The sequence below is a fragment of the Lonchura striata genome, chromosome 18 (genome assembly GCF_046129695.1).
Source record: "Lonchura striata isolate bLonStr1 chromosome 18, bLonStr1.mat, whole genome shotgun sequence".
Classification (NCBI taxonomy): domain Eukaryota; kingdom Metazoa; phylum Chordata; class Aves; order Passeriformes; family Estrildidae; genus Lonchura; species Lonchura striata.
In genome coordinates, this window is record NC_134620.1 from 4,247,985 (window position 1) to 4,268,935 (window position 20,951).

Consider the following 20,951-nt stretch of genomic DNA (forward strand, 5'->3'; position numbering starts at 1 on the left):
AGCAGGAACAAAACTTTAGCAGAAATAGTCAGATTCAACTCTCATTTTCAGTTACATAAATCTGAAGAATCTCATCTGAAATAAGTGGGATTACTGTGATTTAACCCAAAGGAATTTGAAGTATTTATCTTTAATTTATGGAGGAGGAGAGAGAATAAAGCATCATTCCCTATATTGCCTCACCTCTGTGTATCAACCAAGGCTGCTGTCAAAATCCTTATCTGCTTAAGCTACAGAGGAAAAGCTGACTTCACCATTTAAGGATTTGAGCTTCTATTACCTACTGATTTTTCTGTTATCCTTATCCCCTTCCCTACCACTTAGCAGGTAGATTCCTTAAGAAGGGACAAATTTCTGTTTCTAGGTACACTTCTTAAAATTTAACACACCTTGTTCCATCAGTGCATAGTCAGAACTGAGACAACCAGAACACTTTCACCTCAGTCCTTCAGAGCTACCTGGCTGGTTATTTTTAGATCACCGACACTAAATTCAAAACCAAGGTCTGCAACTGAAACATTAAACTGTTCTGGAGGCTTACAAAATTCAAGGTAGCATCTTCAGAAGACTTATTCAACTCTTATCACCAGTGGCCTATGAAGTGACAAGCATATAATCTCAGCCAGAGGTGTAGCATTCTTTACGTAGCATGCGGAGTTTATTCCTCTCTGTAAGGTTCATTGTCAGAGTGAAATTCCATGCCTTGCACAGAATTAATCAGCTTTTCTTCCTTATAAGCATACATATGTACACAGGAGGGGTTTCTTCTCTGAAAATGCAATCAGTGCTTTGGTAACAAAAGATAGCATGAGTTTTTCTCCTAAATATGCCTTATAACTAAGAGGTTTTATTTTGATTACACCTGTCGCTGGCTTCTTTAAGACTACATCTTCATCCTTCTATATATATAGGCCTCTCCTCCTATAATGTCCTTAATCCAAGGGCAGGGATCTGAGCTTTTTGCATGATAGCTTCCAAACAAATGATTTGATGGAGACAGCCAGGTTAATGGCAAAACACTCTCTATTCTGCAGAGCTGTGTCTGTTCAGCTGTCAAATCTGTGCCTGTTGAAGAAAAGTGAGGATTTCTGCCTATAGCAGCTCCTAAGGCATCAGCTCGTACTTCCAATGTCTATATCCACAAAGTCAGACAAAATTTCCCTTAAGTCCAAAGTACACACTCATTTTTTGCCCTTTTGTGATCCACAAGTAGGCATTCACAACACCTGACCTGCTGTTGTAACCTTTATGGATGAAATGTTGATGGCCACCCGAAGGGTGTGACCCACAATGGCGCGAAATACTGAGCCCAAATAAAAATCAATTTGTGGGTGTGAGGCTATCAGAAAATGGATATAAACAACTATAAAGACATGATGGAGGGATTTTTTTCTCAAATCTTCCCAGGAAGATGTTGAGATAGGTCAGTATCTTGCAGAACAAATACTGCAAGAACACACATTAAACGTCTTCTACAGTGAAACAGCCAAAAGCAGATCAGATCAGTTCTGTGAGCAGAAATTAAACTGACATCTATTTGTCTGCAGCTCTCTCAGCTAACATTGAAGGCTTGGAGGTTTTGTGTATTAAGTGCTCACCCAAAATGCAAATGCAAAGATACCAAAAAACTTGTGGTTCACAAGTGCAGATGGGAGCCGTCCACAGGTGCAGATTAATAGAAACCCTCCTCATTCCTTCACATGCCTGGGCACACACGGAGAGGGAATGCACCCAGGCTCTGCAGAGCCACACATCCTTCCAATGAGCAGATGAGACTGCTACCAGGAGGACTTATTACGGAAATTTGGCAGCAGGAGTCTTTTCTGATAGAATGCTATCCAGGCTGCATTTCCCTGGGAGGAGGTGCTACATAGCGTGGAGGTTCTTCTCCCAACAGGCAGAATCGAATGGATTATCTTTCTGAATCATTAAGGGAACACAACGGATCTTATTAAGGCTCAGGTATTGGCTATTAATGGGTTACGATTCAGGCTAGGAATGGGAGATCACTTAATTTTTAGAAGAAGGGCCCAAGCTGAAGCAGTAGCTAATAGAAGGCCAGTATCCCTTGAGAAGGTCATTTTCACTGTATCAGCAGCCTGCCTCCCCTTACTATTTTTTGTCTACACACAGCGAAATGTCCCTACCTCACTGTGACACTCGTGTTTTTTATCCAGCAGAAGCATAGCTTATTGTTTCAAAATAACATTTTTTTTTTCTTCTTGCTATATTAGTTCCTTTTTATTTTTGGAAATGTTGATCACTGAACTGATTTAGGAGAGAAGGAAATGCGGAATATTGCACTCACCTCTCCAGCACCAGGCGGGCAGCCTCCACCTCCTCAATCCATCAGTACAAACAGCTCTCATCCACTGACGCCTCTCTTCTGCTTTGGCCCTTTTTCACATCAGCATCTGTGATTTGCCGAGCAGACACACACCACGACTGCAGGGACTAGCCCCGCAGCCCCAGCAGGAGCACGAACCTGCCCTTTCCCATCTTCTCCCTAGAAAACACAACCGTAAAAAAACCCGGGCTGGTCTAAGGGCGGCCGCGGAGCACTTGTCCGGCGACCCCCCGCGGGAGACAGGGAGGTGCTCCGCGCTCTCGCCGGGGAGCCGGGCAGGGGGAGCGCGGGGCTGGCGCTGGAGGAGGAGCCGGAGCCGCCAGCCCGTTTCCACGCCAACGGCGGGGGTACCGCGGGCGGGGCGGCGGCGCGGCCGGCGGGCGGCTCCGCTCCGGCTCCGGCTGCCGCCCGGGGGGCGGCCGGGCCCGCAGCCCCCGCAGCCCCCGCCCCGCCGCGGCGCAGAAGGAGCTGGGTGTTGGCGAGGGGTTTGTGCCTCTTCCCCGGCTCGTACGCTCCGCTGCACTCGCGCGTTACATAATGTGCGGGCACAGACGTGCCACGGGCTCTGCCTCTGCACAACTGCATCCGCACCCGGGGCCGCTCCGCGGGTCCATGTTCGCTGCAGCACAGCAGTGCCCGGCTCTGGCAGCGGCACGAGTTTTAGGCTTGATTCCACAACCAGTCACATACGTGTTGGAAGGATACGGTCAAGGGTAAAGGGAGAAAAAACAGTTTCTTTAGTTACACGGGATTTATCGGCTGTTTGCTTTCCACTTCTACCATCACTCAGTTGCTCTCAGTACTGGGCGGATATTTTTTTTCTGATTTTCCCCTTTTGCCTTTTGCATTTGTGTATGTGTAATTTACTACAGCTTTTTTTTTTCTTTAATTAACGATGAGTATCGTTTTCTTTTTATCTCATTATTGGATTTACCCGATTCATATTTTACATTTTTCCTAGTGTCTTTTTCCTTTTGGCTACAGTACTAGTTGCATTGTTGAATCTGCAGCCCTGATCAAGTAGCTGATTTCTCCCTACACTGCTAATTTTATAAGCTTGATTTGTAACTGATACACTTCTGCCGGAGATAGCAACAGACACTGTCACATGCAGACGGGATGCAGGCATTTTTTCCCACAATAAGGCTAACATAATACAAAGCAGAAAGCATCTGATTCCTGTAAATGATATCACTTCCAGTACTGATATTATCAGCAGAATTGACAAATTATAAGAATGAAATAATTTCATGTTTAAATCAGTATACCATATTGAGAAAATTTTCCTATAATAATGAATCTTAGATGTCATTCATATTAAAAGTTTGCTAGTACATCTAGGCAAATTTGTTCAAGTAAAATTTGTTAGAAAATAAATGTGAAATACATAACTTGCTTTGTTCTCTCAGCAAAACAATAATATTCAAATCATAATTTTGACCTGCTTTAATAAAAATATTTCTACAGTCTTGTTTTGGAATTTTAGCTTTCAATATACATGCACAAACATCTCCGTTTATAAGATCAGATAGTGGTCAATTTAAAACTTCTAAGTGTTTTGTTTTTAATATATACTCTTTAGTTGCAAATGAATAAATCCCTGGTATAGTTATGTTGGCAAGGGAATAGAATAAAAAAAAAGTATCTGTGGTAACTGAGTAGTCTAGATAATAGGATAAAAGAACAATAACAAGGTGTACAGGTTTAATCTGCAATTCCATAAAGTAGTTACTATAGAAACTGTCACATTACATGTATCTTTAGCATAGTACTTGATATGTGAGAAAAGGCATCTTCCACACACTAACCAACTGTGGCAGAAATAAAGCACCAACCACCATCATCCTGGCTAGGACGATCATCATTCGCATGCTGTCTACAGAGAGAGCAGCTTTAGGCATTTTCCACTGCTAGAACAGAACACCTGCTTTCCTCCAGCTTTGAGGGAGGCACCAGAGTATAGATCAAATGCTGGCAGTGAAGGAATTACAAACATGCAGTACCTGAGTAATGAGACAAGTCTGAGAAGTTTAGGAGCAGTTATTTCAACACTACCATATGGGAGCTTGCTGCTGATTAATGGCAGAGTTAAAAACCAACATGACCGAAAAATACCTCAGCAGATATGTCTAAGTTTTCTTCAGTCTTACCTTGTCCTGCATCCAGAAATCCTCAATTAGGGCCTTTCAGCATGTATTGATTGCATTACATGTAGCTAAGCTCCCACAGGAATGTAAAGAGAAATAAGTCTCCAAATAGCCTGGACAGGTGATTAAATGCCAAAAGTCAAACAGCACAGAAATCCAGGTCCTTAGCCCAGGACTCTGAATGTTGTGCTCTGTAAACAGGTAGACTGAATACACAGAAATAACTGTAGAGAGTGAATAGTTTGTGTGGAAATATAAAGAGTAATTTTAGGGACCTGTGCAATCTGACTGGATTTCCATTTCCTCTTCTATGTCAGTGTGGTGACCATTTTTCCCCACCAGAGCAGGCTTGAGTTTGAAGGGAGCAGCATTTCAAGGTGCAGCATCCAAGACACAACCTCCTGGGCTCGTTGGCTGCACAAGTTTCACTCAACTTGCCAGGGCTATTCATGAACCAAAAGCCAAAGCCTTGCCTGTTTACAGCTGCTTTCTGCTGGATCAATCAAAATAGATACATTCATACATGTTTATTTTGAAGACAATAGTGCTAAAACAAAAATGTGCTCTTAAGTGGAAAATCCCATAGGGATTTTTCTAACCAATTTCCCTTTATTATACCATTACAACATGAAAATATTTATATGCACACATGCAATGTTCTTGGTGAATATACATCTCCAAATGACAGAGGCCACATCTGGTCTGTAATAAAAATATAATAAAAGATATAGTGTATTTCATTCAATCTTCTACCAAACACTCTCTTTTTAACAAGCAATTGTAGATCTGGGTTAGATATTTATAGACAGGTCTGTGATTCTCTCAGCATGAAGAACTGAACAGAACATTTAACGGAAAATAAAAGAGCTGTATTTTTATTTTTAACCATTTTTCTCACGTGGAAGAGTTTAAAATAGCATCATGAACAGATGATTGGGATCTGGTATTTATATCTATCTGATATATTGTTGCTTTGTATCAGTGACTCTGAGATGGTGGGGAAAAAATCATGAATGCACATTCTATCAGGTGGTATCAGCCTGACCTCATTTGGCTTCATCATTTAGGATGAAAATTCACTTTCTACCAGGATTTCACCCTTTTATCTTCTCTCACCCTTCAGGTAACTGAGGGTTTTGCTTAATATCAGCAGTTTACTCCTCCTATGAGAGCAAATCATGAGAGATATTTGAGAATGTGAACCCAGACAATGCATTACATCTAATATCACAATCAACTAAAAAAGAACTTCTTTAAAAAGAAAACAACAACCAAACCCTACAAATGCTGAGCACTTTACATCCCTCCCTTCACAGTTCTATTATATCCCTACTGTGTTTGCAGCTCATTGTTTCAGCTGCTGCATCAGCAGTTGCTCCTGAAGCCAAGTTGAGAAAAACAAACATTAAATCCAGCAGCTGGAGGAGAGCTGCTCTCCCAGAGCCCTGGAGGTACCTTGGCTTTCCTGTGCAGGAAACTTTCCACAGCAGGCCTTGCTTATCCTAAGCTTTGGGATGGATCCATGCACTCCTATTCCTTCAGAGCCTCCATGGGAAGAAAGCTACAGTGATACTGTGAAATAAGATAAAGGAACATAGTTCTTTTTAAAGAGCCTGTCCTTCAAGGCTGCATTATTCTGTTATTAAAAAAAAAAAAAATTAAAAAGTAAGTTAAAATATTCTTTGTTCATTTGTCACTATTAAGGGCAAAGGAATGGAAAACAAACAAACAAACAAAAAAAAACACCTCAAACACTCACCCAAATTGGGGATCACTTACTAAAGTATACAACAAAGGATCCATGAAGGTTGAAGAGAAAAAAATCACTTGAGATCAAAATACAGAGATCTTTGGGAATTAGTCCCAGGAGATGCAATTAAAGAGTGCCAGGAATTTTTTAAAACAAATTGTACCAGCTTCAGATCTTCTGTTAAAGTGGTCTGAGCAACATGTTGTTGGTTGTTCTTAGGGTATCCTCTTCCCTCCTGCAATCTTCCTGGTTGGAGGTTTTCCACTTCATATGAATGATAAAATATATTCACTGAAAAGTGGCTTGAAAGTAGATCTCTCCCATTTGAGGACATCAGTAGGCATTTAGTGGGGATTTAAAATTTTTTTGTAATAACAAAGAACAAAAAGAAATGTATTGATTTCATATATATTTAGTTTTGCCAATTATGTTCTTACCAGATGACAAAGTACCAAATTGGGCCCTCAGAAGGATTATATATAATTTAATAGATACTTAGAAAAAAATGTTATAATTGGACTTCACATTTTCTTGTGTCCTTTAAGCATCATAATTCCACTTCATGTAAGAACCACAAGATATAACTACAAATTCATCAGGCACTGTTCTTTATTTGTTCTATATCCTCCTTGGGTCTGATTAACAGAAATTATTTGGTTGTTAAAAAAAGAAAAAGGGGGTCAATTTTTTTTGTGGACACAAAGGTAATTCCGGGAAGCTATGGCAGAAGTACTGGGAACATCCAGGTAGCTTTACTATGAGGACTTCAAATGCCAGTCTAGTTCTTTAAAAATTTGCAATATTGCAGTCAGGACTAATTGGTTTACACAATTATCCACTTATTCAACATCAGGCCCACAAGTGGGTTTGCATCTCCATAAACTCTGAGAGCTTCCCATCTATCTACCTACCCGCTTACAGAAAGCACAAAGTAGACACACAAAATGTGTTCTCTGTTTCTGTTTGTGTTTTGAATCCTCTCTATATAATGTTCTAATAGATAAGCACATAAGTAGTACTGTTGAAGTGCCTATGCTTAATCTGGCATGTTTACAGAAGCTAGATTTAATATTTTTGTTCAGGTTAAATAACAGCTTCATTTTGCTGTTGCGCCAAACATTTACTGGGGAGGTACTTTAAAAAACAAATCATCCTGAAAGCAGCTCACACCTTGGCAGGTTTGTATTCAATTAGGGTTTTTGAATTTTTCACTGTTTGAAATAAAATATAGGCTAGAAGAAACTGGAAAGTACTACTGTAGAGCCTCAGTCTGAACAGAATGCAATTTTCATTGAGGACAGAAAGCAGATTTCCTTAAGAACATGGCTTCCCATAGAAAACATGGAATCTGCAAAGTAGCAGGTCTGAGTGGAGAGGGGAGGCTCAATCTGCTTTTTCACCCAGCTCCACTCATGTCGTGCAGCCATCTGGGCCTGTGGCTCCAATCAAGATGTGCTTCTGCTCTCATTTCAAACAAAATTACCAAGCCAGAGCATCTGAAGTAGAAAAGGATTTCACCCACCTGTAATACTGTATTCTTCTTTTCAGGAGGTTTTATCAGTTCTCACCAGTCAGTTGTGCTCATCTTGGCATCAGTGGAAGCAGTGTGAACTGTAGGATAAAATTGTCTTACTGCAGCTTTGCCAGCAGGCCTGACCAGCAAAGCAGTGGATTTGCCAGCACTACAATTTCTCCAGTTCCTTCTTTGAAATTTCTATCAAGTTGTTTTTAAAATAACATCATATAACATATAACATATATAACATGTAACATCATGTAGCATATATCTCCCACCCTTCTAACAATGGAGAAAATGCAAAAAATCAGTGTTTACACAATGAGACTGAATTCATGTTCCCATTAATTTCTTCCTGTTTTCTTCTACCAGTATTTGCAGTCTTTCAGTCTGTTCAGTTTTCAGTCTGTGCAATGATTCATATCTTCAAAGTAAGCTTATGTTAATTTTCAGGACAAAATTCTTCGGAATCTGACACATAATTAATTCTAGATATTTGGTTGTTTAAGCCTCTCATTTTTAATGTTTGACAGTAGTATAATCAAAACTCTATAGGAAATGTTCTCATTTATATACCTCTGTTTCTGATGGTTTGCCATATAATTGTATTATGGAGGTTCAGAAAATACTTTCACCATGTTAATGACATATTTCTCCTGAGGAGCAAAACTGAAAAAACTGTTCTTTAATGCCTGAGAAGGTGTGGGGTTAATTCACTGGTTACAGAAGCTGAACCTTAAAGATAGCCAAGATGTTCTAATGGTCACTTGACTGTGTAATGCCATTTTGTAATGCAAAATTCTAGTTGCAGAGGTATAACTTCCAGGTACAGAAATTTAAGATGGCTGAGAAAACTGTTTCTTGAACTTCATTCATTTTGCTTTAATTATTTGGCATTCTGCCCTGAAAGAGGAAGGATTTCTTTCTCTTTCAACCTATTTTCTCAGCAGAAGTTCTGAAAACCTGCAATTGTGTATTGCTCTCACATTAGGGGCTTGTAAGACTGTTGGACTTTAAAGTTTCAAACTCTTGATTCATGTAAAATGGCTCTGAATAGTTTCTCAGATGTTCAACTGACTTGCCTGAAACAAATGTTTGCCCCCCTCCTCCCCATCCACTCCTTCCACCTCAGCCAGCCAGACAATCATCTCTGGAGGAAATGAGCTCTCACACATCTTTACAAACCTCTGTGACAAGGCAGACCTTTCTCCACAGGAATCTCTAAAAATTGCCACAATGGAAGTAATAACCATATGAATATTTGTCAAACTGATAATGTCACATTCACCTTACAGCATCAGTTGTTTTTTTCTGTGACTGAAACTTGCTACAGGAACTGGAAACATTTGATGTACGTGCTTGGTATAGAGTACAAAATCCAAGATTTAAGACAGTGTTTGTGGATGTGCCAGTCCAGGTTCTCTTCAGAATGTTTTCTGGCAGGCACAGTAAATCCACTGCCTTCTGTGAATGCTGTATGCCACAGTGGGTACTTGTGAAGCTGAAATTCAAGAGTCTCTTGTGGTTAAAGGCTACACTGGTCCCTCCTAGTCTCATTTTAGAACTAAATGTGTCCATTACTGGCCAGCAGAAAAAAAGGACAAATTCTGACTTTGAAAATCTGAAATGGGATAGCCTCAGTGGCTGAGGCTCAGCTTTTTAGGAGTAGTTATCTTAAGGCTTTAAGTTTCTCTACAGTTATTGATCTGAGGACTTTGGCACAAGTAGTGCACATGTCAGATTGTTTTCCTTCCTCCATGTATTTTGGCAAAGTCTTCCCTGTAGAGGAAATTAATAAATTTCAGGGTGACATTTCCTTCTTCATCTAAAAGAGCAAGAAAAAAAATCCCAAATCTCTGGGTGAATTCTTACAATTTTTTTCTTTTATTTTTATTATTTTTAGAAAATGATGAAGATATTTTGTCAGAGAAATAAAATCCAAGCAATTTCCCAATTTGTGTGATCAATCTTCATGGAAGATCAGTGAAATGCATGCTGTGTGTGTGCACATGCATTCACACATTTGAGTACCTAGGATGACTCTGAGTGTGTCTATAGATGAAGTTACAAATTTAGAAAACTTATAGAAATTTACTTAAAAGGGAGCTGCAAGCACCTGGAGTACAGAAGGGCTAAATAAAACCCCTACAAAAAATAGCACAGCTTATCCTGCAACTTACGGGCAGACTATCAACAACTTGAGCTAGGAAGAAAAACTATTTCACCTTCATTTTGATTGTTTGCTTTCTTGTATATGACAACAAGTCAAGAGAGTTTCAGTAAAAGAAGGAAAAGTGGTTTTCAATGTGGAGCCTGCCTTCAGATTCCATATGAATGAGCAGCAATCCACAGTTGCTGGACTGTGCACCATCACAGCAGACAACACATTTCATTATTTCCACCATTGTGTTTTGGGGGATTTCCCACTGAAGGGTGTGACACTGCCCTCAGTCAGAATGAGGGGACTTGTCCGGGTCAGTTATTGATCTTGGACTGTAGATTGTTCTTGTACAAAAACAGAACCCAGGGTTTATTTCTCATTTTAGAAAATTTCTATGTGAAACACAAGTCTATTCTATCTAATTTATCCCCAGAGTTTTTTAGTGATATGATAAAATACATTCTGTAGACTAAAATTTTTTAATTCTTTAGATATTATTCCTCTTTTCATTGGCCATGAATGATTTAAATCATTAAACCCACTCCTTTCAAGCAGGTGGTCACAGACAGTCTTAATTACTATCAAAATGACGGGTTTTTTTAAGTAACCTACTTCTTGGATTTATAAATTACAGCAGAGAAACTAATGCAGATATATCAGATGTAGTTTATATGTTAAATTTTGTAGTGGTGCTTTGATATTTCAATTGCCCACACTGAAAAGCGAAGTTTTTAAAACAAAAACAAGATACACAGGAATCTCTTTCATTATTTACTGAGGCTTAGGAACCTCTTGTTTATCAGACCAATCTTTCCTGTTCCTTGTTAATGCTGGAAGCATTTTGGGTTTTTAAATCATCCCCAGAGGCAGCCACATTATGTGTTCCTGCAGGGTACTGCTGACTTTTTCATATTTTTATAACCTTAATTTCTGTCATATCTTTCATTCAGACAGCATCCCAAAATCCTGAGTATTGGAAAAATTCTCAGTGGCTTCAGAAGCAGATCACATAATGCTTTTATAAAGCTTATAAAGTTTTATAAAGCTCTTGTATTTTTAATGAAGATCTGGCAGACACTACTGTTGAGGTTGTGATTTTGTACCAGGTGAATCCCTAGGGCTCTCATAAGATAAATGCCTCCAGCCAATGCTTCCATTTGAAATGGTTTGATACAGAATTGTTTACTATTTCTAGTCTGATCCAATCTCTGCAGAGTTTTCCTCAGTTCTCTTAATATCCCAGTAGCTCTTCAGGTCATGTAAACAGAGACTTCCCACCCCTCAGTCCTTTCAGATAAGAAATAGCCTCTGTCTCTAGACACAGCCATCCTTTGGGACACTGCTGTTTGTTCCTGTTAAATTGTCATGGAGAGACAGAGAACTATTCTTGCAAAGAAGAGCAAAATATTCTGATTTTCAAAGAGGTCAAGAGAATCATCCTCTTTAGGTAGGAGTCTTGGTGAAGCTGATGGGTTCTAGGCAGGTGAGCTGTAGTTCATTGAATTTGGTCTGCCTCCTGCTCCAAACTCACCAGAAAGTTCAGCCCAGTTTTATAGTATTTCTAGTATTATATTCAGTCTTCTCCCTGACACAGCCATAATGCTGGAAGCACTGAGAATCAAAATGCTGAATCTTAACATTAAATAAGCTACTACAAGGTTCATAAACTGTGCTCTTGTGACAGGTGACTCAGAGATCTTCCCAGAATAAATTATATTTCTTCCATTTAAACAGTAGTGAGCAAGGAGTCATTAAGGAAGGTGTGCAGGGGCAGCATCCCCTGTGCTCATCTTGCCACTCAAAGCATCACTCTTGGCACCAAGGAAGCATCACCTGAGCACTGTTAGCCTTGTCTATGATGTATGGTGGCTCACAAGGGTAATGAACCCTTTCTTCCCTCTGCAATGGTGATAAATTATTGTAGGGCAAGCAAGAGAGCTGCTGCTCTGGGAGTTTAGTCAGGATCACTTGGCTCCTCAGTCAGTGAGCTCCCCCAGGGCTGTGCCAGCTGGCTGTGATGCCAGGCAGCACATTCCCTTCCCATGGCTCTGCTTTGCTTTTCTTGTGTGCCCCTTCCTAAGCACAAATGCCTTTACTGAACATTTCAAATACTTGTGTGACCAACGCAGAGAGACATGCAAGGTGCTGACAAAGATTCATATTCCAGAGAATCTGTGTTTCCATATTATTTTTCTATTTTCTATTACACCAGTCATCACTTTGTGACCATGCATAAGGCTTATGCTTCAGACCAGACCATTTTAAGTTGAAAACCAACATTTTTAAGGAAAAGGATTTGCAATATGATTTAATTTATTTAATTGAAAACCAAAAGAAAACACCATTCTTATGTACTGTAAATAACTCCTTCATCTTCTACTAAATTTAACTTGTTTACATGCCCTGCAGCCATACTGAGAGAACAGAATAAATGGCAACTCCTCTTTGGGCCAATTTGGAAAAAAAAAAATCAGGAAAGGGATGATGAGAGTGGCCAGACAGTTATGAGAAGGAAGAGATGAGTGCTCAGATAAAAAGCAGCCCAAGGGAAGATTACAAGTTCTCAGAAAAACAGATCAATAATGACGTTAACTATGCAGCTGCAAATGCAACTATTTGCATTTTGAAAACATTTTTCCTAACTATTTCACTGGGCCCAGGGCACCTAGGACACTCTCTGCAATAGACCAACCCCTTTGAAAGGGCAGTATTTTCATGAAAAAGTCGATATCCTGAGGATGCCACTGTATTTTTCAGTACGGGACTACCCGAAACTCCAGCTTACCTTCCCCTCTTATTGCTCACTCACTAAGATCCAAGGATCTGAGACCTCTCTCATTTACAAGTGACTCCCAAACAACTTGCCACTGATTTTGCCTCCTCCCTTTCCCTCTCCAGACCTTTCAACCTGTGGTTCCCTTGGGAAAACCATGACGAATTTCCACTTGGAAATCTCAGTCTCAGTGTTAGGTAGTCTCTTTTTGTTGTTGTTGATGGCCTTTCCTCTCCACCCTCTTTCTCTTCACCACACTGAGACTTTTGACAAGGTCAAACAATTAATCTTTTTTTCTATATTTATATCTGGGAAGCTCCCTCTAGTAGCACGACAGTTTTTGAGCTCAGACAGCTTGACAAAAACAGTAGACAAAAAAGCTCCTGCTACAGAGACCCAGCCTGATAAAACAAATCAATTTTAAAAAAACATTAGACCATCCCAAGTGTTCAGACAAAATGACTACCAGTAGCCCCAGAATAAATCCTGCTTAATGACTGCACAAAATCAAAGCTGCTCTACACAACATGGTACATTATCTCAGCAGCTTATGGGCACAGAAACAGAGTGGCTTTGTTGGGTTTCACACCCAGGACTGCAGTGCCACAGTAAAGGCCAGCACCAAAAGAAGACATGAAGTGCAATGAATGAGGGATGACTGAGGTAAAGAAAGTCAATAAACATTACCTGGAAGGAATAAAGCCAAGGGCCAGTGGAAGCAGCCCTGGCTGGATGAATGTATTGGTGGAATACGTTAAGGATAATTGAAACACCCAGTCAGAAAGAAGTGAAACCTGAATGCTGGTTATACTTCCTGGCTGTATGATGATAAAGTGATCAAGAGAATTGAGAGAACTTAGGAAGGAAGTCCTGAACAAAAGGGAATTGCAGCAAAGTGAAAATGAAACTTAACATGATGGGTTAAAACATGGCTAGTAAGTATTTGAAAGCAAGTACAAAAAACAGGAAAGAGCCAAGTACATCTCCCAGCATGAGGGAGGTAGAGGGAATGCTACAGCAGCAGTTGTTGCAGAAAGATGGAAAGCTAAGTTAAATCAAGCAGTGGTTTCTCTGGGCTCAAACCAGTGTTTGAGTGTGTCTGTGCAAAAAGGGTTTGCTTATGGACTGTGCAAGGCACACTGGGATCCACGTGAGTTAAGGCTACACACAGGTGTTTGCAACAGGCAGTGTGAGCCTAAGTCTGTCACATCTGATTTATTGCTCTTCCTCTGAAACTGTACCTTCCAAACTGAGATTCTGTACTGATTTCCACCCAGAACTTAGAAGTGCATATGGTGACTGTGAGCAGTCTGGGGATCCCAGTTTCATGCACTCAGGCCATACAGTTTCTTTTCATTAAAAATTTCGGGAGGAGTTTTAAAAGTTGCATTTGAAAAATCTTGTATTTCACAGGACATTTCAAAAGACTGATGGGAAGTGTGGCTAAAGGAATTCTGAGTATGGTTTAACTGCTTTAGTCTTCTTCCTTGGGAGCAGTTCACTAGTGGGTTCCCTACTGCCTAGCATTCCATAAGGCATGGGGAATTCCCAGATACATTCCTGCAGTTGTCTAACCTGACAAAACCTTTCTATACCTTTAATGTATAATCCAAACTCCAGCCATCCTTGTCAAGAGGGTTGATGTTGGTCATGGACGAGCTGGGCCTCCTTCCCAGGGACCCTCCAACAGAGTCCTTAGCAGAGCAATAGTGCAGGTGTCCTTCATCACATCCTTCTGAAGGGACAGTGTAAATGGGCTGGAGTTACTCTTTGACAAATTTCTTTTGTTCCTCCATGGAACAATATAGGGTTGGTTGGGTTTTTTTCACAGTGAAAGCACCAACTCCCCTGTGTAGTGACACACAGAGCCACAGCTTCAAAGAACATTATTTCACTTTCCTTTCCTGCTTTGCCTTTCTGGCACAAGGAGAAATCCTTGTTTGTAAAATGCTCTTAGCCTTCAACATGAATTGTCTTGCAACTGATTTTCCTTATTTATTTGAATTCTCACAGAAACTGACCTCCAAATTTAGCACAGGTAGTAGAGCTGTAATATCACCCCAAGGCATTTCTTTACTTTGGTATTGTGACGTGAATCCTAATAAGTTAGTACCATAAGAAGTTATTCAGTATTAGCAAAGCCTCAGAAATATGTACAACAGAATAACCTCTAGATTAGAATCCTGGTTTTCACCCAATTATCAAGGTGAGGGATTTTTTCTTATGCACTACCAAGGGTCATTAAAATGTCTTTCCCACTTGTCTCTGCTGTGGAGAATCATTTGAAAATACCTTGATGACTCTTATCCACAAAACTTCCTTATCTAACCATATATGAATCACTTTGAAAGGAGCCACATTTCTCATAGCAACCAAAGAATCAGTCTTAGCAACAAGACAAGCTGGAGAATTTTGTTTTCACATAGTTACTTGTGGACAGTACATTCTGCTTTCCCCTGGCATTGCTGTTGCAGTGTTGACTTAGAAAAGGGTGAGAAATGGTACAAATCAGACTCTTGCTCATAGCAAAGACATCACTTGCAGGGCAATTTATGATCCTCTGCCTTTGATGTTATATTTTAGGAGTCAGTGCAAGAGTCTGACTGCTGGAAAGTTCAGAATTTATATTTTTGCTTTGACAGAACTACTACAAAGAAACGTGTGAGGAAGTTGACAGTTCCCAAAATCTTTACTTCCCCCCACCAGAAAGCACCATGGAGAATAAAAGAACAAGCTCTAAAGGCCAACATCTCTGCCTCTCTTAGTATCTGTTCATGTTGAAAACAGTTAGAAAGGCTGCATAGAAGGTGACTTTGTAATGTATATATATTTCCTGTATTTTCCTTGCAAGGATAATTTTGGGAGAAATATTACAAAGAAACTGGGAACATCAAAGCAATTGTCATGTTGGTTATTACCTGGTACTGATTTCTTTAGAGGAGTTTTGGGGAAACTTCCCAAAGAAGCAATGCTGAGATTACATTTATAACAGGGGAGTGTTGGAGTAGTTTCCATCTCTCAGTCCCACTTCTGTGTAAGGAAATGAGTTCCCACATGTATTTTGATCCTTTGAAGAAATTCCAGGTGCAGGTAGCAATAGTAACAGCACTCAACTCTCACCCACATTCCTTCCTGTACCCTCTGCAGGGGCTGGTGGTGTCCTGCAGGCTGGTTTGATTCCCCCACTGGTCCTGAAGATGCAGACAGAGTTGGATGAGATCCAGGAGCTCATCCTTGGTACCCTCTCCAACTGTCTCCGTGTGGAGGTTTCTGAAGCCCTGGCAGCTGGTGCTGTTCCTGTGCTGAAGGAAAAGCTCTCACACCCCTCCACAGCCATCAGGAGCAAAGCAGCCTGGGTCCTCTTAGAAATCAGGTAAAGAAACCTCTCTAATGCTTTAGTCTAAGAAATAACTAATTCTTTCAGGAGTAAATTCAGAACTAATTCAGGAGTAAATAAATGCCATTCATTTACAACTGTGTTCCACTACACACTGAGGCTGCCACATTTCATATGTAAAGCACTCTCAGCCTGAATGCACACATGGGTAAAACAAAATGGGACACATGGAGCTTTAAAAATTCCTAACTGCTAAAAATCACTGAAGAAAGCAGATGCTGATCAGTCATTCCTTCTCCTTCTGTTTGTTTTCAGTATAGGCAATGGAATCAGGATTTTTTCCTGGTACAGCACTGCTAGGAAAAAAATTCTTACATGAAAAATCCTGTAGAAACAGGATTCTGACCACTATGGAGGTAGGGAGAATCTCTCTTATGTTTTTGGAAAAGTGCTCTCTCTCAGAAAATTAGAGATCCTTGGAAACTTTCACTGTGATTGAAAACAGAAATGGTTTTCTACCACAGGCTGCCACATACATTAGTGATGGATCAGAAAAAGCAATCTTTATATTAAATTTGTGTATCAGAGAATGGATGAAAGGAATAACTTAAGTCCACTGTACTGCAATCAGAAAATATAATAAGTGTTCAACAAATGTCTAATTTGGAAAGGTCTGCAGTTGATGTAGTTTACATATCACTGGCATTACACATTTCCTCATGTCCTATAATAAAGAGAGGTATTAGATGAAAAGAGTATAATTAACATGAGTCATGGAAAGAAAGCAAAATGCAACTGAAATATGGATATGAGCTTTGTTCTAGGTTCCTGCAATGGCTGGGCCACATTAAATATTCTCCTCATTAGAGAGGCTGGAAAGAAAGAGAGAAAAGTGGTCTGGGAGAAGAATTCATTTTAGCCCTCTGGTTTAGCAGGTTTTTACATGTCTAGAGGCTTCACCAGCCAGGTTTGTAGCTCCGTTGCAACATCCTTAATCCTACATCCTGTTACATGCAGCTGCCCATCAGTGTCCAGTGTACCATAGAAAGCTTTTTTAAAAATCCAGATATTAGCTAAAATATTGTGAAATTCATCCGGGCAGGTCAGTGTGGTACCTCAGGCCTGTGTCAGTGGGTGGGTTCAGCAGCCACAGGCACAGCCAAGCCCTCGGGGGCAGGACAGTCCCTCCAGGGGCCACAGCAGTGTGTGACAGTGCTGGTGGCACCGGGACAGGGCACAGCAGTGTGTGACAGTGCTGGTGGCACTGGGACAGGGCACAGCAGTGTGTGACGGTGCTGGTGGCACCGGGACAGGGCACAGCAGCGTGTGACAGTGCTGGTGGCACTGGGACAGGGCACAGCAGCATGTGACAGTGCTGGTGGCACCGGGACAGGGGACAGCAACCTGTGACAGTGCTGGTGGCACCAGGACAGGGCACAGCAGCATGTGACAGTGCTGGTGGCACCGGGACAGAGCACAGCAGCGTGTAACAGTGCTGGTGGCACTGGGACAGGGCACAGCAGTGTGTGACAGTGCTGGTGGCACCAGGACAGGGCACAGCAGCATATGACGGTGGCACCAGGACAGGGCACAGCAGCGTGTGACAGTGCTGGTGGCACCAGGACAGGACACAGCAGTGTGTGACAGTGCTAGTGGCACTGGGACAGGGCCAGCAGCGTGTGACAGTGCTGGTGGCACCAGGACAGGGCACAGCAGTGTGTGACAGTGCTGGTGGCACCGGGACAGGGCACAGCAGTGTGTGACGGTGCTGGTGGCACCAGGACAGGGCCAGCAGTGTGTGACGGTGCTGGTGGCACTGGGACAGGGGACAGCAACCTGTGACAGTGCTGGTGGCACCGGGACAGGGGACAGCAACCTGTGACAGTGCTGGTGGCACCAGGACAGGGCACAACAACATGTGATGGTGCTGGTGGCACCGGGACAGGGCACAGCAACCTGTGACAGTGCTGGTGGCACCGGGACAGGGGACAGCAACCTGTGACGGTGCTGGTGGCACCAGGACAGGGCCAGCAGTGTGTGACAGTGCTGGTGGCACCAGGACAGGGCCAACAGTGTATGATAGTGCTGGTGGCACCGGGACAGGGCACAGCAGCATGTGACAGTGCTGGTGGCACCGGGACAGGGCCAACAGTGTGTGATAGTGCTGGTGGCACCAGGACAGGGCACAGCAGCATGTGACAGTGCTGGTGGCACCGGGACAGGGCCAGCAGCGTGTGACAGTGCTGGTGGCACCGGGACAGGGCCAGCAGTGTGTGACAGTGCTGGTGGCACCAGGACAGGGCCAGCAGTGTGTGATAGTGCTGGTGGCACCAGGACAGGACACAGCAGCGTGTGACAGTGCTGGTGGCACCAGGACAGGGCACAGCAGTGTGTGATAGTGCTGGTGGCACCAGGACAGGGCACAGCAACGTGTGACAGTGCTGGTGGCACCGGGACAGGGCACAGCAACGTGTGACAGTGCTGGTGGCACCAGGACAGGGCACAGCAGCATGTGACGGTGCTGGTGGCACCAGGACAGGGCACAGCAGTGTGTGACAGTGCTGGTGGCACCGGGACAGGGCACAGCAGCGTGTGACAGTGCTGGTGGCACCGGGACAGGGCACAGCAGCGTGTGACAGTGCTGGTGGCACCAGGATGGTGGCTGAGGGGGCTGCACGGGCAGCAGGCTCAGCTCAAGGACTCAGCCATCTTCTCTCCACAGTTCTCACGCCGAGGGGAAAATCGAGGTGTGCAAAGAAGAGGTGATTCCTGTGCTGCTGAGCCTGTTGGAAGACACACAGCCCGAAGTTCAAGTTAGCTCAGCGGGAGCACTGATGTTTGCTCTTGTTACACCTCAGGGTGAGAAACAGAGGCAATTCTGTTGGGGTACCTCCTGGAAATCCAATTCTAGGGCAACTAAGTAACAAAACATTTTCCCTCCCTACTCCCCAAGTCCTCAGTTTCTGACAGTGTTAATGCACGTCTAGAAACTCTAAGAGTGGGACATTTCTTTATAACTGTCTTTAGCAGCTATTGTTGCTTCGTCACAGTGCCTAGGGGGGACAGGATATTTCACATTTCATTCCCCTAAGTAGGTCAAGAAGTTATTTATCTACCTAACCTGCATAATTTCCCTGCAGAGGGGGAACATTTTCCACTCAAGTCCAGACCACACAGAGATCCAGAAAGCTGGAGCTGCACAGTGCTCAGTAGAGGAGCGGTGCTCTCTGGAAACATTCTGGGATTAGAGGCAGCTCCTCTCTCACAGCTGGGAGAGCAATGAATATTAATAAGGTCTGTAGCTCTCCCAAGTAACTTACATGACACAGAAAATACTAACTGCTAAATTTCCAGTGTGATGAATGAGTAATTAGACATAAAAGACTCAATAACAACAGTTGTGTTCCAGTCCTTCTCTGCAACCCTTCCTCGGGCTTCCAAAGACAACTCAGAAGTGAATCTCGGTCTTTGAAGTGTTTTTAAAAATGAAAGACTGGAGGATGCTCTTAAGGGCATCTAGCAAACTCCACTCCTCACCCCCCTCCAAAACAGTTTATTCTATCATTTAATACCTCATGTAATTTTGGATAATTTGTTGCAAATGAAATACTAATGTGCAAGGCAGATAAAGTTAACCATGAAAGATATTTTTCCTTAAAAATAAACAGCTGGGAGGCAACCTTAGGCTCTGAAAGAAGAGCATGTTCTGCCTCTGTGCACTGCATCTCCAGGGCTGTTCAGAGCCATGGCCAGGCAGGGAATGGAACTGTCAGTCCAAAAGGATGATGATTAGATGTCATTCCACATTTCAAAGCCAGTTTCTTTCCCTGCAGGGAGATCCTCAGCCATGGGTGCTGAAGCCATTCCACCTTTACTGACGCTGGTTGCTGAGGAAACCAGCAAAGCGCGTTTGAATGCAATCAAAACCCTCACCCTGCTGGCTGAGCTGCCAGAGGGCCGCCAGACACTGCTGGATCACAGGGACACATTTCAGAGGTGTCTGGATGATCCCAGCGAGGCCGTGCAAAGAGCTGCCGAAATCGCCATCGCCGTGATCGACTGGAAACCCTCCTGCAGCCGCGATCTTTTCTAGACATCTATTGCCCTCTGTTGTTGTCTGGCTGTAAAAGGTACATGATTACGTGAGACCTTCAACACCAGAGCTCCCTTCCTCACTTACTCTGGATCAGTTTCTCCTGCAAAGTTATCTGGCAACAGTTTCACATATATATTGCAGGTCACAAGCAGAAAAATTGAAAAGAAAAGTTAGGAAGTGTGGAATTCCCCACTAGGAGTTACTGCCCAAATTACCAAGATTTTCCTATGATACACGACATGAACCCTTTTTGGTTTCTTCATAATGTTCTGTCCTTTTTTGGTTTTAAACCTCAGCCTATCAAACACTTATCAGCAATTAATTGTATTAGAAAGGTTCACAATTAACCCCTCCATCAGTGTTGTGTGTACTGACAAATTGACCCAACAGGAATTCACGTGGATTTTGCTGCAATTTGTTGAACATGGGATTAAGACCAAAGTCAGAAAGCCTTTACAAGGGTAGCCCTTGGTAAAGCTGAGTTGGAGCCTCTCCAACAGGAGAGCAGAACAGCCTTGGCCATTCTCAGCCACCAAGGAAGATGTGACACAGTGGCTGGCACAGCTTCACAGCAAGTCCAATTTGTTTTCATTTGGGTTTTGTTCTCACATGGGAGTTTTATATCCAGAATTGTAGCTACAAAGAAGCTGCATCAGATGTATAAAAGAGGTTATTTGTCAGGGCTGCTTTTCCATTCAAACCCATGGTCACACTGCAAACTGCATTACCCTTACACACAGCATAAACTCTTCCTGTAGGAGTGATTACAGTTAAAATGTTTCTCTTCCATAATGTAACCAAAGGGTGAATTTCCTCTCCTATAA

The 20,951-nt window shown here is 42.4% G+C and overlaps 2 protein-coding genes across 2 annotated transcripts in view; one reads left to right on the top strand and one right to left on the bottom strand.

The window, feature by feature from the left end:
* The window catches only part of GNAZ (G protein subunit alpha z), a 49,553-nt gene extending 46,847 nt beyond the window's left edge, over nucleotides 1–2,706 (bottom strand). Inside the window, exon 1 of the mRNA XM_021549917.2 lies at nucleotides 2,309–2,706. The gene's annotated coding sequence lies outside the window, so the exon portion shown is untranslated. The remainder of the gene's footprint in view (nucleotides 1–2,308) is intronic.
* RSPH14 (radial spoke head 14 homolog) overlaps nucleotides 1–20,480 on the top strand; it is a 73,073-nt gene extending 52,593 nt beyond the window's left edge. Inside the window, exons 4-6 of the mRNA XM_077787129.1 lie at nucleotides 15,842–16,067; nucleotides 18,754–18,890; nucleotides 19,865–20,480. Coding sequence (XP_077643255.1) covers nucleotides 15,842–16,067; nucleotides 18,754–18,890; nucleotides 19,865–20,124 — 623 coding nt within the window. The 3' untranslated portion in view covers nucleotides 20,125–20,480. The remainder of the gene's footprint in view (nucleotides 1–15,841; nucleotides 16,068–18,753; nucleotides 18,891–19,864) is intronic.
* The last annotated feature ends 471 nt before the right edge of the window (nucleotides 20,481–20,951 follow it).